Here is a 19,873-nt window from a genome sequence, read left to right on the forward strand (position 1 = left end):
GATTACTGGTGGTGCAGACTGAAAATGAATCACTTCTTTCCTGGCCAATGCTCTACCTCTTCAGCAAACATGACCTTGAAAGAAAGGCTAGAAAAGGTCCTAAATAGTCTGTATAAGTACTAGAGCAGCACAATGAATAAGCCTTCAATCAATTGTTTTTGTCTTTCATGGAGCTTTAATGAACATCACATATTTAACTGACAGGTATAACACCAGACAGTAAATTAAACATTTACATTTCACATAAATATTAGAAGTTAATATGATGTAAAGTAATAACAATGCTCTGTACCTGTGCGCTGTAGTTGTGTTTCACAAGTGTGCTTCAGGTCAATTCACTCATTTCATTCCATTTTACATACTGTAACAGGATAGCAACCAGACAATGAAGCTTGAAGAAAAGGAGTCTTACAAACCAAAAAAGGTTATGTATATAATATAAATACACATACTCAATTGACTAAACCCCAACACTAGTTAAGGCACCTTTATTCAGATTACTTCAAAATATTAGAAACTCTATAGAAAGTCATCATTAACACAAAGTAAGAATAATACAAAAAATTGATATTATGATACAATGTTATTCAGTGATTCAAGTGTTACTGCATTGTAAGTTATGACAATATTTGCATTTTATCATAAAGTTCATGGGAAGGTCCAGCCTTCGTACAGACATTTAAACATTTATTTCTTTTGAACAAACAGAGAAGAATCAGTCAGTCCTTCATGAGAGGCACTGCCTCATGTCAGCACAATAAGGCTTTCTGTAACAGAAGCTGTACTGCTGAAAAAGCCACAATACCATGCACAGCACTGTATATGTCACCATCATTATTTTCACAGTTCAGTACAATGAAGAATATTTGCAAGTAGGAGAGCTGAATCTGTAGATGAAAAGATGCTAGCAGGGTTTATGTCATTTTTTTACATTCACAGACTTGTTCATTGTCTCACTGACCAACCAAGGAGGGTTAACCCTTAAATGCACAAATGGGTCAAAAATGACCCGGTGAGGTTGTTTTCCTGCAATATCTTCTTAATGAAATTGTTTATGCATTCGAAAATATTTTAGTTTTTGTATTACTACCCCAATCCATATGTGGGTCAAAAATGCATTTGTGATGGAACTTTCTGGGAACTTTTTTTGCAATTGTGGCTGTCAGGAATCAATTCATTGTAGACCACACAGACTATATCAGACGTGTCACCCCTCAGGAGGTTATTTTAGGCCACTATGTCTGTTGGAAGATTTGAAGCTATTTGCCTTTTCTTGCGCTTCGATGACAAGAGGACCAGGGCCAACCGAGGCCAAATACGGCCTAAAGATCTTCTGGGTTTGTGATGCACGCATCCCCTTCGGCGCAATAGATGGTATAGTTTACAGAGGGAGACAACCAGGGGAAGTACAGAAGAATCTGTGGGACAACATTTTCCAGCAGTCATGTAGATTTAGAAGCACAGTTTGCAACATCACCACACATAAGGAGGTGTAGACACCATGGACCAGATGGTTGGCACCTACACTTGCAAGCGCCAAACACAGAGGTGGCCCATCGTGCTGTGGCACAACATTCTTGACATCGCCACCCTGAATGCCTACACCTTTTTCATGGCTCAGCACCCTGAATTCAAGAGTGCCATCACCAATGCACAAGGGCTCTTCCTCAATGAGCTGTCAAAGGAGCTTGTCACACCACACACGAGGAGTCGACTGGAAGGATGGCCCCAACTGCAAACCCTGATCATTGAAGTAATGGGAAGGTGTGGGGTGACAAAAGCCACAACCCAACCACAGGAAAGAAGCACACAGGGCCAACCAAAAAGAAAGAGGTGTTCGCTCTGCCCAAGTAACAAAGATGCCAAAGTCAACAATATGTGTGGGAAATGCAATGCACCTGTGTGCAATGATCACAGCCAGAAACAGGTAGTTTGTCTCAACTGCATACAGTGAGGAGACAAGAAGACAAAGCAGGGAAAAGAGAGATGAACTGTCAATGACTGGACAGTTATATTACATTATATTATTATTGATAATTGAAAAGGAAGAAAATTACCCAGTACCCCAAATGACCCTGTGTCACACACTGGATGTTCACATTTTCCTATTGCTGTTCTGGGTAATTTTCTTCTTTTTTAATTATAAATATTTTCAAAAAGTTTAAAAATGTCAAATAGTGAAAAATAAAAATATTTCAAACTCATTCAAAATCATTCTTCTGTGGACCAAAATACAATACAAAATATTACGTGAACCTAAATGATTCCATCATCATTTTTGACCCATGTTATGGAAGAGTGCAGGGTCCAATCACTTGTGCATCTAAGGGTTTTGATACTGAAGTGCTCAATACTGTTGAACAAACACTGGTTTGAGTGCCCCCGGATAAAAAATGGTGTTGCTCAATACAGACTGTGGTGAGTGAGGCTGTGATTATAATGGAGCTGCAAATAGCATGTGAATGCAGCAGTTCAGTACTTACAGGCAACGTTTTGGTTGATTAGAACATCTTTAGATCAAAGTAGCAGCTGTGAATGTTATGATTGACCAGATATGGGCTGACACAGTGGTTGCTGTTAATTGTTCATCTTAAAACTGTGTTTTAAGATGTCTGCTGCTGTTCTGTTCGATCCATACATGCTCCTTTTCCAGACTGAACTTCCCTGGAACATCAGTAAACACAACAGCAGCTATCTGTATGTCTGTTTGGTTGGATGCCACTGGGTGAACTGGTCGCACCATAACACCATAACACCATAACAAAGTCACTAGTTTAAGGTCAGTAAATGAGGTTTACACATTATGTTATCTCTCTACACACATGTATTAACTACATGCATACAAAGGAGAGTGACATTTGGACTTTAGTCTGGCTGACTAAAGTGAGCATGTGGTATTGTCACTATCTCTCTTTCAACAACTTCCAAGGTGCTTAAGAGCAAGGCACTTAATCCCAGCTGCAAGGAGGCGCTGCTCAGTGTTCAAATGAAGACTCTCCAAGGAAGGAATGTCTGAGCTCAAATGAGCCTGACCCCAGATAAATAATGTTATTAAAACAGGTCTGGGGTCAGCGCAGTCGGACGGGCGGCTCCAGCTTGCGGGACAAGGCGGTTAGCACCTGGTCAAACTTGTCGAATCGCTGAGTCTGGTTCTCCTCAGCTCCCCTGCTTCCCCACAGCAGTCTCATTTGGAAATCAGACTGGAACAGCTCCATGAGCTCCGCCTGCTCCTGAAAACCTGTACCTGCTGTATACAGAGGACAGAGGAGTTTAAACACGTCGCAACTAAGGCTGTCAGCATTTCAGATACATTTTCTCACGCTGACACTCATTCTGGGGAAGTTGAAGTACTATTAGGTATTTTAACTGCTTTGGTTATTTGCAGTCATTACCTTGTAATTTGTTTTCAGCATTGGACTGGTAGATGCCCCCCAGCTGTGCAATGGTCCTCGCTGCCCCCAAATGGAACATGACCACATCCACACCGGCTTCCACCGTCTCCCAGGGCTCTGTCCCGTCACTCACAGCCACACTTTTCTCCAGGAGAGACAGGAGGGGAACCACGTGGGGGAAAGTGGTGTTGGACAGTGGACAGCTCTCTGAAAGACAGACAGGTTGTTAAGACATCTTTCTAACAATTTTTACACTCTCAACTACATTTTGAAGGACAAAAACATTTCCAGAGGCTGAACTTTCTGATATTGATCAACGTTTCACAGTTGATACCGTCTGTAAGTTAGTGACAGAATATTTACATTTCTTAACTGATATACATTTGTCCTTCATACACATCACGACCAAGACGCTACAGCATTTACCTTTCCCGTCATTTAAGCTCTTCAGAAATGGCTTCAGAGTTTTTTCATAGAGAATAGCGCCCTCTGTGTGCCGCTGGCGTAACGACGACCATGTCTGCTCCAGTCGGGCCACCTTTGACACAGATAGATAGACTTTTATTGATCCCAAACTGGAAACCGGCAAAACATCCAGTTACACTTCAGTTTTTTTCATGCTCCAATCTCACTTGCACATTAAATGCAACTTTTTTTTTTACCTCTTTCTATTATAAAGGCATCACTGTAACACTTATTTGACATACTAATATACATACATAATGAAGTCATTAAGACAAAAATGTGTCCATAATCTTGACTTTGTGGCTATTGTATGACGGAATATAAGAATCCCCACTATGACTGCGGGAAGAAGCAATGCTATTGTCAGAGAAACTGCAGACAGTTAGTGTATTTGGCCATCTAATCTTCGTCAACACTGAACATGACAACAATGACATACACTTGGAGAAAGGACACATTTGGAGTGCAGAAGGAGTCTTTGGATGTTTGTTTGTGTGGTGTATTATGGTTAAATTGACGTTGGAAAGTCAATGTTTTATATAAACCAAGGTGCACATTGTGAAGCATCTTCAAATAGTGTCCTGTGGGTGGCAATGTAAAGTGTTCCAGAATCAGAACTAGCCTCCAGAGAAGATTGTGTGGGATTCATGTTTACCTGCGGCAGCTCCAAGGTTCTCATGACAGCAGCAAAGCCAAACATGTTGCCCATGTTGCTCTTGAGTTCAGCAGCAATCTGGATAAATTTATGCACCAGGCTGGCTCGCTCTTCCGTCGTACCTGTGCATCCCAAAATATCCACAGCCAACATAATTGCCATGGTTTGAAACCTACAAAGGTCAAAACAATAATTAAATCAGAGCATAAACAACACCAAAGCTTCCCAGGGAGGACAAAGGGATCCAAATATAACCAACATTATTAAACAGTGTATTATACAGAACTTGGATTTCAAAATAAGCCGTTAATGACCAAGTATACTCTCAACAATAGCAGAAAGGATTTGGGGTTTGGACTCTCCAGACCTCTCCAGTAGATCCAGGCGGAGCTGTTGGCCGTGTGGCAGGGTGAGCAGCTCCATCCCCGAACTCACTCCCATCATTCTTTGCACCTCCGGACTCACCTCCAAAATCCTAGCCACCTGGGAAACACAGACATGACCCTCACTGATTTTGTTCACAACAAGCATCACAACAAAAGAAAGACACACTTTTTTTTTTTTTTTCAGACACATCATCATGCATTATCACTGCTTGACAACCCTTTGTGTAGATTGTAAATGACACAGTACCGTGCAGTCAGCCTTGGTGATGTGTTTCGCAGCTGTCTTGGGGTCGACCTCACCCAGGAGCTCCTTTACTCTGCGCAGGATTCCAACCTCTAGTGGTTTGTTATCTTTGGGCATCAGCTGAGACTTGTACCTGCTTGGTTTGAAGGAAGAGACTGTCTCCACTACAGGTGAGAAGTAGACGTTTCCCTCCTCTGCCCGCAGAGGGTTGATGGCAGCAGGGCGTTCATCTGCCTGCAGCCTCTGCACATAGCTCTGTAGACCGGGGTAAAGCTCTGAGTAGCAGCTTCCATCTAAATCACTGGGCAGATATTCATGGTTGAGGAAAGGCTGAGGTGTGCCATTCTGGTGTCTGTGTAGGGTGCTGCTTGGTGAGGGCAGGGGTGGGCTGGCACCAGGGCGCCTGCTCAGGCACGGGGACGGAGTCACACTGGCAGACTGGCTACTGCAAGGGCTTCTGGACTGTGGTGCTGGAGACACAATTAGAGAGTTAGACGTTTTAACTACAGCACAATAATGGTTAATACATACTCTGTATTTTTGAGCAGCATACACGCAGCATACACGCAGTATATCCCTGCGAACAATCAATAACAAAAACAGGTAATTCCATCCATTATCCACCCAAAACAGGTAATTGAAGAATACAAGGTCTGAATCTCTATCACAAAAGTGATGAATGCTGTAGTTCTGTGTAGTATTCTATAGTATTAAAGAATTTGTAGTTACTTAGAAAGATATAAAAATACATTTTCAGGTGCGATCCTCAATGTTGAGTATTAAAAAAATACTACAAAACTAAATCTAAATACTAAACAAATCTAAAATTAAACAGGACAGATGACCTGCTGTACTTTGCTTATATTTACAAATTACATGAATGACGCATCTAAACGAAAAAGAAAAGATAAAACCTAGACCTAGTTAACCTTGAACCTGCACCGTCCTTGATGAGTGATATCACATTGACATTGAAAACTAGGATAGGTTACTTCATTTTGAGGGTGGGATTCTTGCTCCCAACTTTGACCTTTAATCTTATCTCGGTGTGTTATCAACAGCTGAATTGAAGTCACCACGTGAGATTGTTTGGCCTTGCCTCTACAAAGAATGTTCTGCATAGTAATACAAACACTGAACTTGCGTCCTGCTCGCTTTGCACTAAGACACTCCTTTTTGCTGGCAATCTGGAAACAGGAATTTAGGCAATTCCTTTTGAGAGGTCCAGAGGCTCATACTGAGTTCAGCTGAACGGAGGGATTCTGTCGGTAAGTTATTTCACTTAACCTTTTTTAGGGGCTGATACTTCAGTAAGGCTGCTGGTACTGTAAATAAATCTTTTTTTCTTTCAATTAAGGAAAAAGGCATAATCTTGTGTATCTGATGTGCATGAATGGCGCATTTTAACAGTAATAGATATGAAATTAAATTTAACCAGTAATAGGTCATAGATATGAGATTCTTACAAAGCTTGGTGGATAAACTGCACATAATCTTGTAGGTTAGTTTGATTCCTTTACATCATTAAAGCTACAAGCACTTATCTATGTTTGTAACAGAGACTGATCAGTCAACACAATTGCCCTGTGTACTCTCGCCCATTGAGTTGGAATAAAGCAGCTGGAATAAAAAATCATTCCAACTTCATGACCGCGTATAAAATAAACACAACTGGAATCAACCAAATGAGCTTATGTCACTGTTTTTGGTCTGGCTCATCTGGGGCAGCGTTGTTTTGCCTGTGCTTATAAACAAATCACAAACTCGATGCTCTCCACTGTAAGTAGGCATTATCTTTTCCATGTCCCAGGTCAGAAGTTGTGTAGAGACAATATTTGCTGAAATATTAACACTGAAACATCAAATTGGCAGTGCCTGTTGCACCACTGTGCAGCATCTGGCACAAAGCACTCAGCCTCAGAAAGCCTGCCAGTGCTTGTACGATGACTTCACAGATAATAATCCCCTCAAACGGAACAGTCTGTCAGTCTGTGAGACAATATGAAGGATAGGCAAGTTTGTAAATAAATTAGATTACATTATTCTGACATTATACTTTTTATCGGATTATGTAATACACTGATCTGTGACACAGAGCACTACTAAAGCCCACGAGTGCCAGCGCACACAATGAAGCACTAACTCTCTCAGCTAAACCATCACTCATTACATTAAAACAATCACAGATCAAATGTTTTCGTTGGTAAGTATGCTTGCATGCACAGATAGCCTCATCCTGACAGCTTCAGAGAGCCTTGACAGTTAACAATGCATCGTTGCTTAAAACAACACTGCTGATTGTGGTAATTATGTTTATTTGGGTTAAATTATTGCAGCATTAAGAAATCACTAAGGAGAACATCTGTAACTTCCTTAAATCTCTTAAATGTGTTTCAGAAATGCAGCGATTATTGTTGGTGGCTCTTACTGTACTGCTGTGTACCTCAAGCTGGGTCTCTGGAGGGAAAATCTTGGTGTTCCCCACAGATGGAAGCCACTGGATCAATATGAAAGTTATGATTGAGGAGCTTCACTCCAGGGGCCATGAGATAACAGTAGTGCAAGGAGTTGACAGCTGGTACATCACACCTGATTCCCCTTACTATAAGCCCCTGACCATCGATTGCTCTAGTGGTTTTAGCAAGGATGTATTTGGCTCATATGCATCTAGATTGATTAACATTCGGCGGGGAGGTGGTTCAATTTGGACTCGTTTAGCACTGGAATACGAAGTGATGGCATTGTTCCATCATTCGTATGAAAAGGTAATAGAAATGACTGGGAAGATTTTTGAGAATACCGAACTGATGCAGAGCCTCCGAGATGCGAAGTATGATGTTGTTCTGACAGACCCTGTGATGGGTGTAGGAGTTCTTGTGGCTCATCGTCTGGGTCTTCCACTTGTCTTCAATGTTAGATGGACAATCCAGGGGGAGGCTCATCACACCGTTGCGCCTTCCCCACTGTCCTATGTCCCAGTCGCAATGTTCGAGCTGTCTGACAAGATGACATTTCCCCAGCGAATTCAGAACATGTTTTTTTATTTTTTCACTCGGCTTCAAATTTGGATTATCTCAGACCAAACCTACCTACCATTTGTCCATCGTTACTTTGGCCCTGACGTTCATTATATGGAGCTTTTCCAAGCAGCGGACATCTGGCTGATGAGGACTGACTTTACCCTCGAGTTCCCCCGTCCCACCATGCCCAACATTGTTTACATAGCTGGATTTCAGTGCAAACCTTCTAAACCCCTCCCTCAAGAACTAGAGGACTTTGTCCAGAGTTCCGGTGAACACGGTGTGATCATAATGGCATTGGGTACCTTGGTGGGAAAACTTCCAGAGGATGTCACAGAGGAGATTGCGGCTGCTTTTGCCCAGCTTCCTCAGAAGGTAATTTGGAAGCACACGGGCAAAAGGCCTTCCAACCTGGGCAACAACACCTTAGTCTTGGACTGGCTGCCTCAAAATGATCTCCTAGGTCACCCTCAGACCAGGGTGCTTGTGGCTCATGGGGGCACCAACGGTGATCACTTATCGCCTCACCCTTGGCGTTGGCCAAGGGTGAGGCGATAAGTGATCTATTTTGTTGTTTTGTTGTTACTGAAAAAACAAACACAGAACTCACTACATCGTTTAGTGAGTTGGCCGAGCTCCGGTGGTTTACCGGACCGTACAGGTTTTATTATATTCAGCTGAACAGACGTCTCATATACAGAACCTCACGCTCATGTACCTCGCTGAGAACGCGCCGATGGGTTTTTCCATCAGTGCATATATCCCCTTCATCAATACCGCTGAGTGGTGTTTGACTATGTCTGCTAAGAGTTGTTGTTCTTGATTTTGCAGAAAAGAGAAAACTCCTCTACTTTGTGACAGGATGTATCTGGTCTGGTAGCAGTGGTTTTGACATATGTCAAGTCTGGTTTCTTGGACACACTTCCTCAAATCACACTCTCACCCACTTAACATCATTACACAAGCACTTAATCATACAAGAATAAAATTTTCCATCCACAACATCACCAAAACAAAACTGCAAAGCGAGTTGATTGGAAACAAGAACAAGCTTTTTCTGCAGGAATAACACAGTGTACTTGTCACTTTCTAACCAAAGAAGCTCCCTGCAACCTGCCCGCTTGTGACTCTGACCCTTCACCACACAAAGCTGTGAGTCAGCATTTTTAATGCAGCCAACACGTGCAGCCCAAGTTTAATGATTTGTTCACACAATAATAGGGAAACTTCCCCAATCATTACAAATTTGTTTTCTGAGTAGATAGTACAGGTTAATATATACAGTATATACCTTGGGCGAAAACAAGGACCAAAAAGCAATCTAATGAATTTCCTTGGGCTGTACTGTACTGTAAGTTTAGAATATGAAGTTAACCAAATACTCAATGTCCCTGTTCTTGGTATATCATTCAACTTTTATAAATAATAAATAAACAGTTTCTTAATATTGTACTCACTGCTGTTGCATGGTGTAGAGAGAAATCCCCCAGCAGACAGCAGAGGCTGGTCTCCCTGCAGGCTGCATGTACTGTGACTGTCTGCCTCCCTGTGGACAGAGGAAGGACTGCATGCAGGTGGTGGTGGTGGTGGGAGGGACAAAGGAGGAAAGAAAGTCAAATAATACAGATCTGAAAGGGAAAGGGAAATCCACATCGTGGATTTTTCTCACACACTTGATTAAGTTGTAGTAGGATATATTTTTCTCTTTGTTCCACTTATGTTTTACTGTATACTCTCTGTGACGCCTCACCTCCAGGGACAGACGCTCTCTGCTCTGTTCCCACTGCTTTTCTCCAGCGTTTGGTGGCAGGATGGCGTGCTGGCAGCTGTGGAGAAGGCTGTCTCCAGGTAGCTCAGGGGCAGCGTTCTGTTCACTGGCCTGTGAATCTGAGCCCTACTCCACTGGGTCAGTTCCGATTTGCTACCCACGTAGAAGTGAACAAGCGCTGGTACAGAGTCGAAGGCCTCATGCTCCAGGGAGAACTGGACACGGGTGTATGTCTCACTGGACTGGACCACTGTCTTCCTGATGAGGAAGTGGAGGGTTTTCTGGTTCCAGTGGCTGGTAAGGACAAAGGCTCCTTGGCTGGAGTGAGAGTCCCTGATGAGGAACTCACCATGGTTCACCACCAGGCTCTCTGACACCTGACAAGACATTTGATTCATTCCTGGTTAGAGCCCTGACATTCTGGTATTTCCACATAAAATGTAAATCTTCTTATCGAGGAAAATGCTTTGCAAAGTTCACTGCATTGATGTTTACTTCTCATTTTTATTTTAAAATTCAGAAATTCAAGGCCTTGGACAAGCACATTTTTGGCCACATGCCTCCCTGCTAGGTTGTATTTAACTGTATTTATTAATACAAATAATCAAAGGTTACTGATGCACCAAGCAGCAGAGATTTGGATGGATGGAATGTATTATTAAATCACATTCAGTTGGCAATATGACTGAAGGTTTTGTCTCTGCTTTTGGATCTGTTTGGTTGTTAGTAGATTCAGTTGCATATGAACAGAGCTCCCCCTTGTGGTGAACTCTTGTAAGGCTCAGATGGCAGAAAGTTAAAAGGAAAATCAACCCTGTTACTGCATAGGAATGTTTAAGATGGGTGGATTTGAACCGCAGATATTTGGATTAGATATTTGTAGCCTACAGAATACAAAAATGCTTCTATTCTGACAGAGTTTTTATAAAACTCTGTTTCCTTCCACACACTGTTGTATTTACTGACATTTATCCATGCGCCAGTGTAACTGACTTCATATGCCCAAGGTGGAAAAAATGCAACAGAGTGTGTGTGTGTGTGTGTGTGTGTGTGTGTGTGTGTGTGTGTGTGTGTGTGTGTGTGTGTGTGTGTTTGTGTGTGTGTATGTGTGTGCGCGCGCGTGTGTGTTTACGTGCTGTGGACTAACCTCCCAGGGGATGCATCCATGGTACCAGGCGTGGCTCCTCAGGTCGTTGCCACTGAGCTTCAGCTCTTCCTCAAGCTGATTCTTCAACTTTTCAGATGGTGGTTCCAACCAGAACTTCTCCTTGGAGAACTTAAAGGGCATCACAAGAGCAAAATTAAACAAACGCACAATGCATAAATACAAATAACAACAACACCAGCCTACATCCAGTGACGTTTCTGCACCCAAATTCTCGCCATTGCATGTATTTGTTGCATTTTGCTGCTCTGTGTTGATTTCTACTTTCCTGTTGTCTTTCTTTGAGACATGTTAAATTTTCTCACAAAAAGCTGCTTTCTATGTGCATCCTGTGAGAAAGCAAGTATCTTGGGAAATCTAGACGAGCTGCTTCCTCAGCTTTGTTTTTGTGTGTGTTAAGAGGGGAGGTTAAGATGGGGGAGGACAGCTCTGGCATTCCCACACTGGCATCCACAGTGGTGGCATCGGGGCCTACGAGTCCCAGATCTGGGCCGGAGTCTTGCCGGCGTTGTTGTGGTAACGTCATTGTACAACGGGGGTCATCACTCAGTGGTGCTTTGTCTGTCACGTCTTTATACAAATAAAAAAAAAAAAAACAGAAAAAGAAACGCGCTACTGTATATCAAGAGCTCTGGCTCTGCCGTTTACATCTGCAGACTGGGAATGCTTTTGTTTGGGACAGCCCCCCATTTCCAAATACCCCCCAGTCCTCCCAATCCCATTGGTAGTTACTGTCACTACTCTGTCATTTGGTGACATGGTGTTTTTCTTCTCGCTGCCACCCCCTCCTCCTGAATGGTTTGTCCCTTGGGACTGCAAATCAAGGGCTTGGCACTGAGCCAGTACCACTTCAAAACAAAATGGGAGGTTGGAGGAATGTGTGTGTGTGTGTGTGTGTGTGTGTGTGTGTGTGTGTGTGTGTGTGTGAGCGAGAGAGAGGGGGGGGGGGGGGGGGGTTAAAGACCTGGAAGCATCTAATGAATAGGTTTAATTTCATTAGCATTATCCTTCATTGCCAGCTTGTCTCATTCAGATGAGTGTGTTTGTCAACAAGTATCCAATTAGAAGTCAATGAAGTGGAAATTCTCCCTCCCCCTTTCTATTTGTTTTGTCTGCACCTTTTCCAGGCAAAGCCACTGGTCAGGCCAAGGTCGATTCGGTAACCAACGGTAACCCAATTGGCACCAAAATACTCTACTGGGCTGCATTCCCCAAATCTTTTATATCAGCCCTCTTAATTGAATGAGAACTTGTGTACACAGACAGGCAGCTGGGGGATCGAATTGAACATATACATAACCAGATAGAGGAAGAAAGAACAGCTTCATCTAAGACAGCAGATATTATTAAGCAGGAGGTACAGATACAGCCATGCAAAGAGGATGTTTACCTTCACATATTCTCCACTGCCATCTGTCATGTCTGGCTGGCTGAAAAACAAAGAAACACAAGGCTGTTTCAAGGATGTTTCTGGTATACACAGTTTCAAAATATCTTAATGATCTCTTCATCCAGTGGTTCTCAAACAGAGAAATATTTACCATCTCACACCAAACCCTTGTGTGTGAAAACTCTAACATAAAACGGAATAATTTAAGTAAAATTCTCACACTGGATTAAACACTTGATTATTAATGAATAATTCAGCAGAATAAGAGCATTTATAGATTTCAATTGTTTTGATTTTCAGGAGTATGAGGTACCAGGTACCAAAGTTGCATGGACTTTGAATCGACTTAATATCTTATATTCTGTTCCCACACAATACAACTTGTGATTACCTCAAACAGTTGGATGCAATGAATAAAATAATGCCCATGTGTCACAATTCCCCCACTCCTATTCCACCAAGAATGATGATTTGTCATTTGGTATTACATAACACCAAATTGACGTATTCTCTCTCTGTGTATGAATATGGCCTCATAGTTGTAAGTTCAGCCTACATAACCTTTACCCGAACCCTGAAAATGTATATAATTCACAGGATTTCTTCACTTGCAGGATGTAGGTGATGGGGTTCTTCCGTGTTCTTTGGATGGGGAGATAAATAATGTGCCTACCACAGCAGTAGTGTCATTAGGCAATGAAATGCAGATGATAAAGGTCTACTACAGGCTACACATATCCTGGACCTACTGTATCTGTATTATGTATTACATTGACCCCGTGTTCTTCTACGACTCTGGGAAAGACAAACAAGCGTAATCCTCCCAAAACATTAGACTGTTCACATTCCTCATAGCAGCCGTACTAATAATAGCAGTAGTGATGGTTATAGTAGAGTAAGGGCAGAACATAATGTTTCTGTTTCTTGTCTCTCTGTCACGTCCTCTTACACAACCCTCTGACAGCAACAGTGTGTTAATACGACACCACCCAGCAACCGCTTGCAACAAAACAAAATGATTCAGGGAGGATGTGGAATATTTGTCCTGCTGCCATTGAAAACTATGTATCTGCAAACACACCCGCTTCTTTAAGATGCCCATCTACTTCATAAGACAACCTATACACTGGTGTCCTCAAATTAAGTCACAAGGTCTTAAAAGACACAAAAAGGCGAGCAAGGACACTTTTAGTAAAGTAAGAAAAGGGGAAAAATGCCAAAACTGCAGTTGTGTAATTTCTGTGTGACAGATGTGATGTGCCGTGTCATTGAATCTGCATGTGGGAAGCTGTTTTGGTCATTCTGTGCTTCCCCAGCAAGCTGCATACTTCCATGAGTAATGTCAAGGGAGGTGACCTTGTGTTCCCAAACACAAACTGGGAGAACGGACACACCAGCGAGCGCAATAAAAACACACATACAAACAGATGTACGCACACAAGTGAAAGGCTCCGTAGAGCTGCTGCATGAAAGCCAAACGCTTACCACAAAGTCAACAACTTATGAGGTGAAGCTTGTACCTGAATGTGTGTGAACGTTTCAGATGAGTGTATAACATGTCAGGTGATACTTTGAATTCATCAAACAGGTCAAAGCCACAGGTATAGGATACATCTTTCTCTATCAAGTCACATCTGAAAGTCTTTTAAGATCGCCTCAATATTCCTGAACATAGAAACACGGGAGTCTCCTAGATTTTGACAGACAAAGATGAAGTGTTAATCAAATGAGATTACTTTCAGCCTATCTCTGAATACTCTTACAGGCCAACATGATGGTTTGAAGCATTGTTGGTGTCCACTGACACAGAGTGGTGAGATCAGGGGAACTCCCTGTGTTTGGCTGCCTTTGTCCCCCAAATGCACATCAGATTTTTACAGCAATTTCTGCTCCTTCAGCCAGCAGCCTAGCCCCCCACCCCCATCACCACCACCACCCATACACATTCACACACACACTCTCTCACACAGTATGAGAAACAAATGTGACACAGCATATCTGTATCCATACTGGGCAGTGAGCATTGAGACAAAACCAAAAGTGAAGGTGGAAAGAGACACAGTTGCTGAGTTTGTATGATTCTTCAAAGAAAGTCAACCATGATTACCACTTCTCCTCTGAGCAATATAACAGCTAACAAAAGGCAGCGGCTGACTCATCTTAACCCCAAAGAAACACACTTCCATTCCGATTGTGTCATGAATCAATCATCAGTAATCAGCAACTCACCAAATGCTGGTCAGATATGGCTTCCAGCTTTCTTTATATTCTGATAAATGATCTATGTCTTTGTTTGCAGAGTCGCAACTTCACAAGGTTGTTTACATCCAAGATTTGTGTTTGCCAGATTTCTTAAGTAAAAGGTCCAATGCAGAACGGGCCAAGTGTGTATCAGGTCACTCTCAGGTAGTCAGGACTTGGACAAACACACTGGACTGCACTGAAGAAAAAACACACTCCATCACTGCCGAAGCTTATCACGGGTCTGACTGAAGACAGAGCAAATTCCTTTTCTTATGTAACATGGAGAGCAGGTCCAGACCCAGGCCTGCACGGCTCCATATGACTGCCTCAGACACACACAGATGGACACAGAGACACGCAGCGAGACAGCTACACTCACTCCACTAGGCAGGTGGCAGAGATACGGGCAGACAGACAGACGGAGACAGACAGAGGGCTGTGAGCTGTCTGTCAACTAGACATAAAAGTTTTTAAAGAAGTGACAGAAAAGTGACAGACAGACAGAATGAGAACTTAAACAGACAGACACATAAACAAAGAGTGGCAGATGAAAAACAGATGACAGACAGACAGAGAGTAACAGACAGACAGACCTGCAGGGGGCTGACAAACATCCTGTATACCTGCTGACTTCAAAGTCTACTAGTTATAAAAGTTAACGCGTAAAGGTTTTATGACGTTTTCAGGTACCAAAGGCAGCTTTCACACGCAAAATGCACCAAACCGTCAGAAGGAAACAGTTACAAATTAAAACAGTTGCTCTAAACTTAAAACCGGTAGTTAATTAATGGCGCGGTTTAACATATGCTATTCATAGAACTTATCCAAACTTTCTCCAGGGACACGGAGCGTCTAATTCCCCTGCGTCACGCCGTAACGGCAGCACATACAGACGGTAGCCGCCATTAGCTCACCCTCTCCCCCGTCCATCCTCCCGCACGTCCTCAGCCTCCTCGCGCATCTTCCCCCGCACAGCCTGACTGACCGCTGCGGAGCTCAGGCGGAGCGGCGCAATCAGGAGCAGGCAGGCAGGCCGCTACTGCGCATGTCTGCTGCCCGCCACCGTTCCCATTAATTATTCAAACAAAAACATCATGATTGGAGTAATACTATAAAATAATAAAAACCATTATAAACTTATAATAAAAGATACTTCAAAAAACACGAATTCTAGCTATTCTATTAGATAAAATCAAATGAAGTAGTAATGATAAACTTTTATCATCCTTGTTATTATTGTTGTTATCAGATTTTTGGCGTTGTAAGATTATTGTACTTATTGCAAATATGCGCAACTACTTTGGCATGTATTTTGGTTTGTTTTTATGCTTTTTAGAAGGATTACTTAAAAAGTTCTGAACTAATTGTGACAAATTGATGGAAGCGTTGGCAGTTGCTCATTAATGCACCCGATACATTTTGGCATGGATTCGTATCCAGGATTTTTTAATGATTTCTTAGCATCATATTTAAAGAAAAGAATCCTATATTTCTAAGAAGTAATGTACCCATCTGAATGAAATCCAACCAGTCATACTGTATTTGATGGTACACTAGTAATTAGTGCAATTTGGTGAAGATCCAGCCAAGGAGCTGGCTGAGACAATGCTGATTCTGTAGCATGGTAGAGGTTATGATGTGTCTTCAAAAGATAGATCCAAAAAAGTATAACGTTTATCAATGTTGTTGCTTTTTATTTAGCCCACTGTATTTCTAGAAAAAGACTGTTTTATGATCATGTTTCTCACCTGTCTGGACTCTCCACTTCCTTGAGGTTGTTGGAGAGCTCTATGGCTTCCTGTGTGCTTGTGTCTCCTCCATGGCCTCTTTGGTTCCAGTGACTGAAGTCTGCCTCAGTAATTGGGTCCATTAGCACATACAGATCCAAAACAGCTGTAGGCTCATTAGTTTTTGGGGTGTCAGCTCCGCGTGGCTGTTCTATGGCTGGGTCAGTCTCTAAAGCATCCCTGCCTCTCACAAGTGCCTCTTGGTTCTTGAAGGATTTTCCTGAAAAAGCATTCAATTCTGTGATACTGCTTTTAGGTGCTGAGGTAAAAGGTAAAGAGCGGATCAAGACTGGAGTGGCTGGCAGTGGCCTGGTCTTTTCAGAAACAGACATAGGCTGATCCATATTGGTCAGGCTGAGGTTGGACAGGGCACTGAGCAGAGGGGAATCTGGGACATGTTCCGACATTCTGTAATGGCTCTGACCTCCACATACCTCCTCCTTCCCCTTCTTCTCCTTCAGCTTCTTGCAGCTCTTCTTGTGTTTCTCATTGCGGGGCACAGTGCCCACGTGTGTGTACATGTCACTGGAGCGGGCGTAGCTAGAGCTGTGGAGACAGGACTCCATGTCGTCCACTGACCGCTCTGTTGGTGCTGCGCTGTCTCTGCTCCCATCATGCTCTGAGGCAGTGTTGATGTTGACCTTCTGTGACTGACGGCGGGTGTTGTGATTGGTGAGGGATCCAAACCACTTGAAACCTGGGAAGTGTGGCCACAGTTTACTGGTTATTTCTCTTTTTCAACAGCAATAGAGGATTCTTTTTATGGAAATATTATTTCCAAAATATTATTGAAAAAACTAAATGACTGCATAATTTCGAAAACCTTATAATAACACACAACACATTCGTATGACTTTTAAAGAACAGTGGATAAGTATTATTTGGTTTCCAGTATGGTCACACACTGTATTTACTGTATATTGTATCTTAAACAGGGTTTCCCACAGCTCTTGATTCTGACCTCGTTATTAGCTTTCAATATTCTTGCGACTGCAGCAAATACAGATTTGTCACCTTGTCATGTCAAATGTGAGCACAATAAAGCTCCAGATGGACATGGCAGCCATAATGGTATTCATAGAATCCATAAATAAGCTTTTGAGATATTTAGCAAGAACAGAGGGTGTTTGACAGAGGTCACATATACGAATATTCCAGCTTTAAAAATCAAATCGTCTGTGAATGTATGTATATGAATGTGTGTATATCACCTCATAAGGGCTCCAGACCCTACGGTTGAGAAGCAAGTATTCAGTCAAATATGACAATGAACCTTCTGACTGTGTTATCAGGTCTTTTAGTCCTCTTAGTCTCGTTAAGGGTCATGAGGGTCATGTAGGTGAGTGACTCTTACATGATTTCTTTCGTGAGATGTACTCATACATTAAAAGAATAACATGGGGCCATTAAATCACCAGCTGTGAACATTTAATTTTCACTTTGTCTTGTGAAAAAGGAGAATGTTTTCTTTGTGTTTAAGTCATCCGTGGAATGTTGTTGTATCCCCGTCTGCTGAAACTCTCACTGGCTTCTATTCTGAACTGTGACCTGAACCCTTGCTGATGTTTGGTTATGTTTCTGCCCCGGGGACCTATTAGTAGGCTGACAGATATTTATTTCCTTTGCTTAATATAGCCTAGTGATTATGAAACATGGGAGATTCAAGAAGCATATGTAGGTGCAGTTGCAACAGACAGCATACAAGTTATTTTCTTATTTACAGTATTTGCAGAGTTGAAACCTGTAAATATCAATGTTTTGTATAAAGTCTCTTAACTGAAGTTTTTGCAGATCTTTTTCTACAATCTTGTGCAAATTTCTAGTCTTTGCAAGGTGTAAAACACTGACGTCTACACATTCTGGGCAGGACAGCAAATTTTTCCCCAATACGTGTGTACCTCTAAAACTTAGACTTGATACTCACAAACACAGACAATCGTGTTCCTTAATGCTCGTGAACATTTTGCAGCTGTCATGTTGAAGATAATGATCAGACCAGAAATGTTGATAGTGTATAGTCTTTTGTGTCCATCCATATTAATCTATGAGTTATTAAATGAGCTTTAATCCTGCTTCTAGGATTAACTGGACCCAACACAGGGGCTTCAGCACATCTGTCATGTTTGAAAGCAAAACCGTGAAGAAAGGTCACGTCAAATAGCCTAAGAAGAGAAAAGAAGGAGCTGTTATCTTTTCAGCAGACATTTGCTGTCGCTGCTTAGCTCACCATTGAACTGAACTCTGCACTGTGCTGCTACTCATTGAGGCAACACAAAGACTCATCTATCCTTCACTTACAATGGACCAAAAACCTATTTGTAAGCCAAACAGTGAACAAGAGCATACAAACACACACACTGTTTCTCACTCACTGATACACACATGCTCACACACATACACACACACACACACACACACACACACACACACACACACACACACACACACACACAGTATACATACAGAAAAACAAGTGTAAATAGATTGCATTCTTTTTAGAATTAAACCAATAATGTAACATCAGCCTAGTTCCCTGACTCTCCACACTGTCTCTGCATCTACCAGAACTCATTTTACAAAATGATGTATAGCCTATTCAACATGTTACATCTCTATGATAAAGAGGATCCAGTCTGTGGATTTGTCACTCAATGATTTCACTCATCTGCTATCCTTCTTAAAGTCATTTGTATTCATTATATAACAAACATGTTTTTGTAATGATAGAAGTCACATTCTTGTACTTTGACGGACCTGCAATATTACACAACAGCATCACACAGTGCAATAGAACTTACTGAGCTTTCGTTTGTTCATGGTTCAGAGGTTGAAATGATGATTCCTTGATATTTACACATATAGAACAGTTAAACAGGTCTTCCACCTTAAGCACTTGGTCCTGCACTGTGATCATTTCATGAACACCACGGTTTTTTAACCCAACGGCGTGAATCTGCTTCCTGTTTTCTGAACACAGCGGAAGTGCCTGGCGAATTTCCAAGTAGTTTATGTTGGCTTTTTTGCAATCCAGAGACAAGTCATATTCTGACTTCACACAGGAAAAGTACCTCAGCTGCGACCTTTTCTATGTGATCAGGCTACTGTGAATGATTTTGATTAATGTAATGTCGAAGAACAAGGACACCAAATTCAGATTGTCATAAATGTTTCACAATTAAACTGCAAGCTGTGGCATTCTGATAAGTATATTACAAAAGAGGAAACTGGGTCAGATGAGTGTTCTACTTTTCAGTTCAGAATTAGAATTGCTTGTTCCACACTTACTGTAATGTCCTTACATGAATCATTATCATATATTAATATCATTACTATGTTTTGTATTTTAAAGAGAAAAAT

General features: G+C 42.0%; 1 protein-coding gene and 1 pseudogene across 2 annotated transcripts; one reads left to right on the forward strand and one right to left on the reverse strand.

The window, feature by feature from the left end:
- Positions 1-165: 165 nt before the first annotated feature.
- On the reverse strand, positions 166-19,412 carry sh2d3cb (SH2 domain containing 3Cb). Of its 2 annotated transcripts, XM_076150831.1 has the most exons (12): positions 19,315-19,412; positions 16,478-17,213; positions 12,486-12,525; positions 11,078-11,206; positions 9,913-10,307; positions 9,620-9,726; positions 5,146-5,612; positions 4,880-4,995; positions 4,513-4,684; positions 3,819-3,930; positions 3,393-3,599; positions 166-3,247 (listed from the first exon to the last, which is right to left on the reverse strand). In XM_076150831.1, the coding sequence occupies exons 1-12, from the start codon at positions 19,331-19,333 to the stop codon at positions 3,069-3,071; spliced, it is 2,679 nt and encodes an 892-aa protein (XP_076006946.1). In that variant the 5' UTR covers positions 19,334-19,412; the 3' UTR covers positions 166-3,068. The 2 variants fall into 2 exon arrangements, with proteins under 2 accessions (XP_076006946.1, XP_076006947.1); XM_076150832.1 differs by lacking the exons at positions 16,478-17,213; positions 19,315-19,412 and adding an exon at positions 15,644-15,727.
- On the forward strand, positions 6,330-8,720 carry LOC143001288 (UDP-glucuronosyltransferase 2B31 pseudogene; annotated as a pseudogene).
- Positions 19,413-19,873: the final 461 nt, after the last annotated feature.

The sequence above is a fragment of the Genypterus blacodes genome, unplaced genomic scaffold, assembly GCF_046128005.1.
Source record: "Genypterus blacodes isolate CSIRO-AG114 ecotype Tasmania unplaced genomic scaffold, CSIRO-AGI_Gbla_v1 ptg000053l_1, whole genome shotgun sequence".
In the NCBI taxonomy this organism is placed as follows: domain Eukaryota; kingdom Metazoa; phylum Chordata; class Actinopteri; order Ophidiiformes; family Ophidiidae; genus Genypterus; species Genypterus blacodes.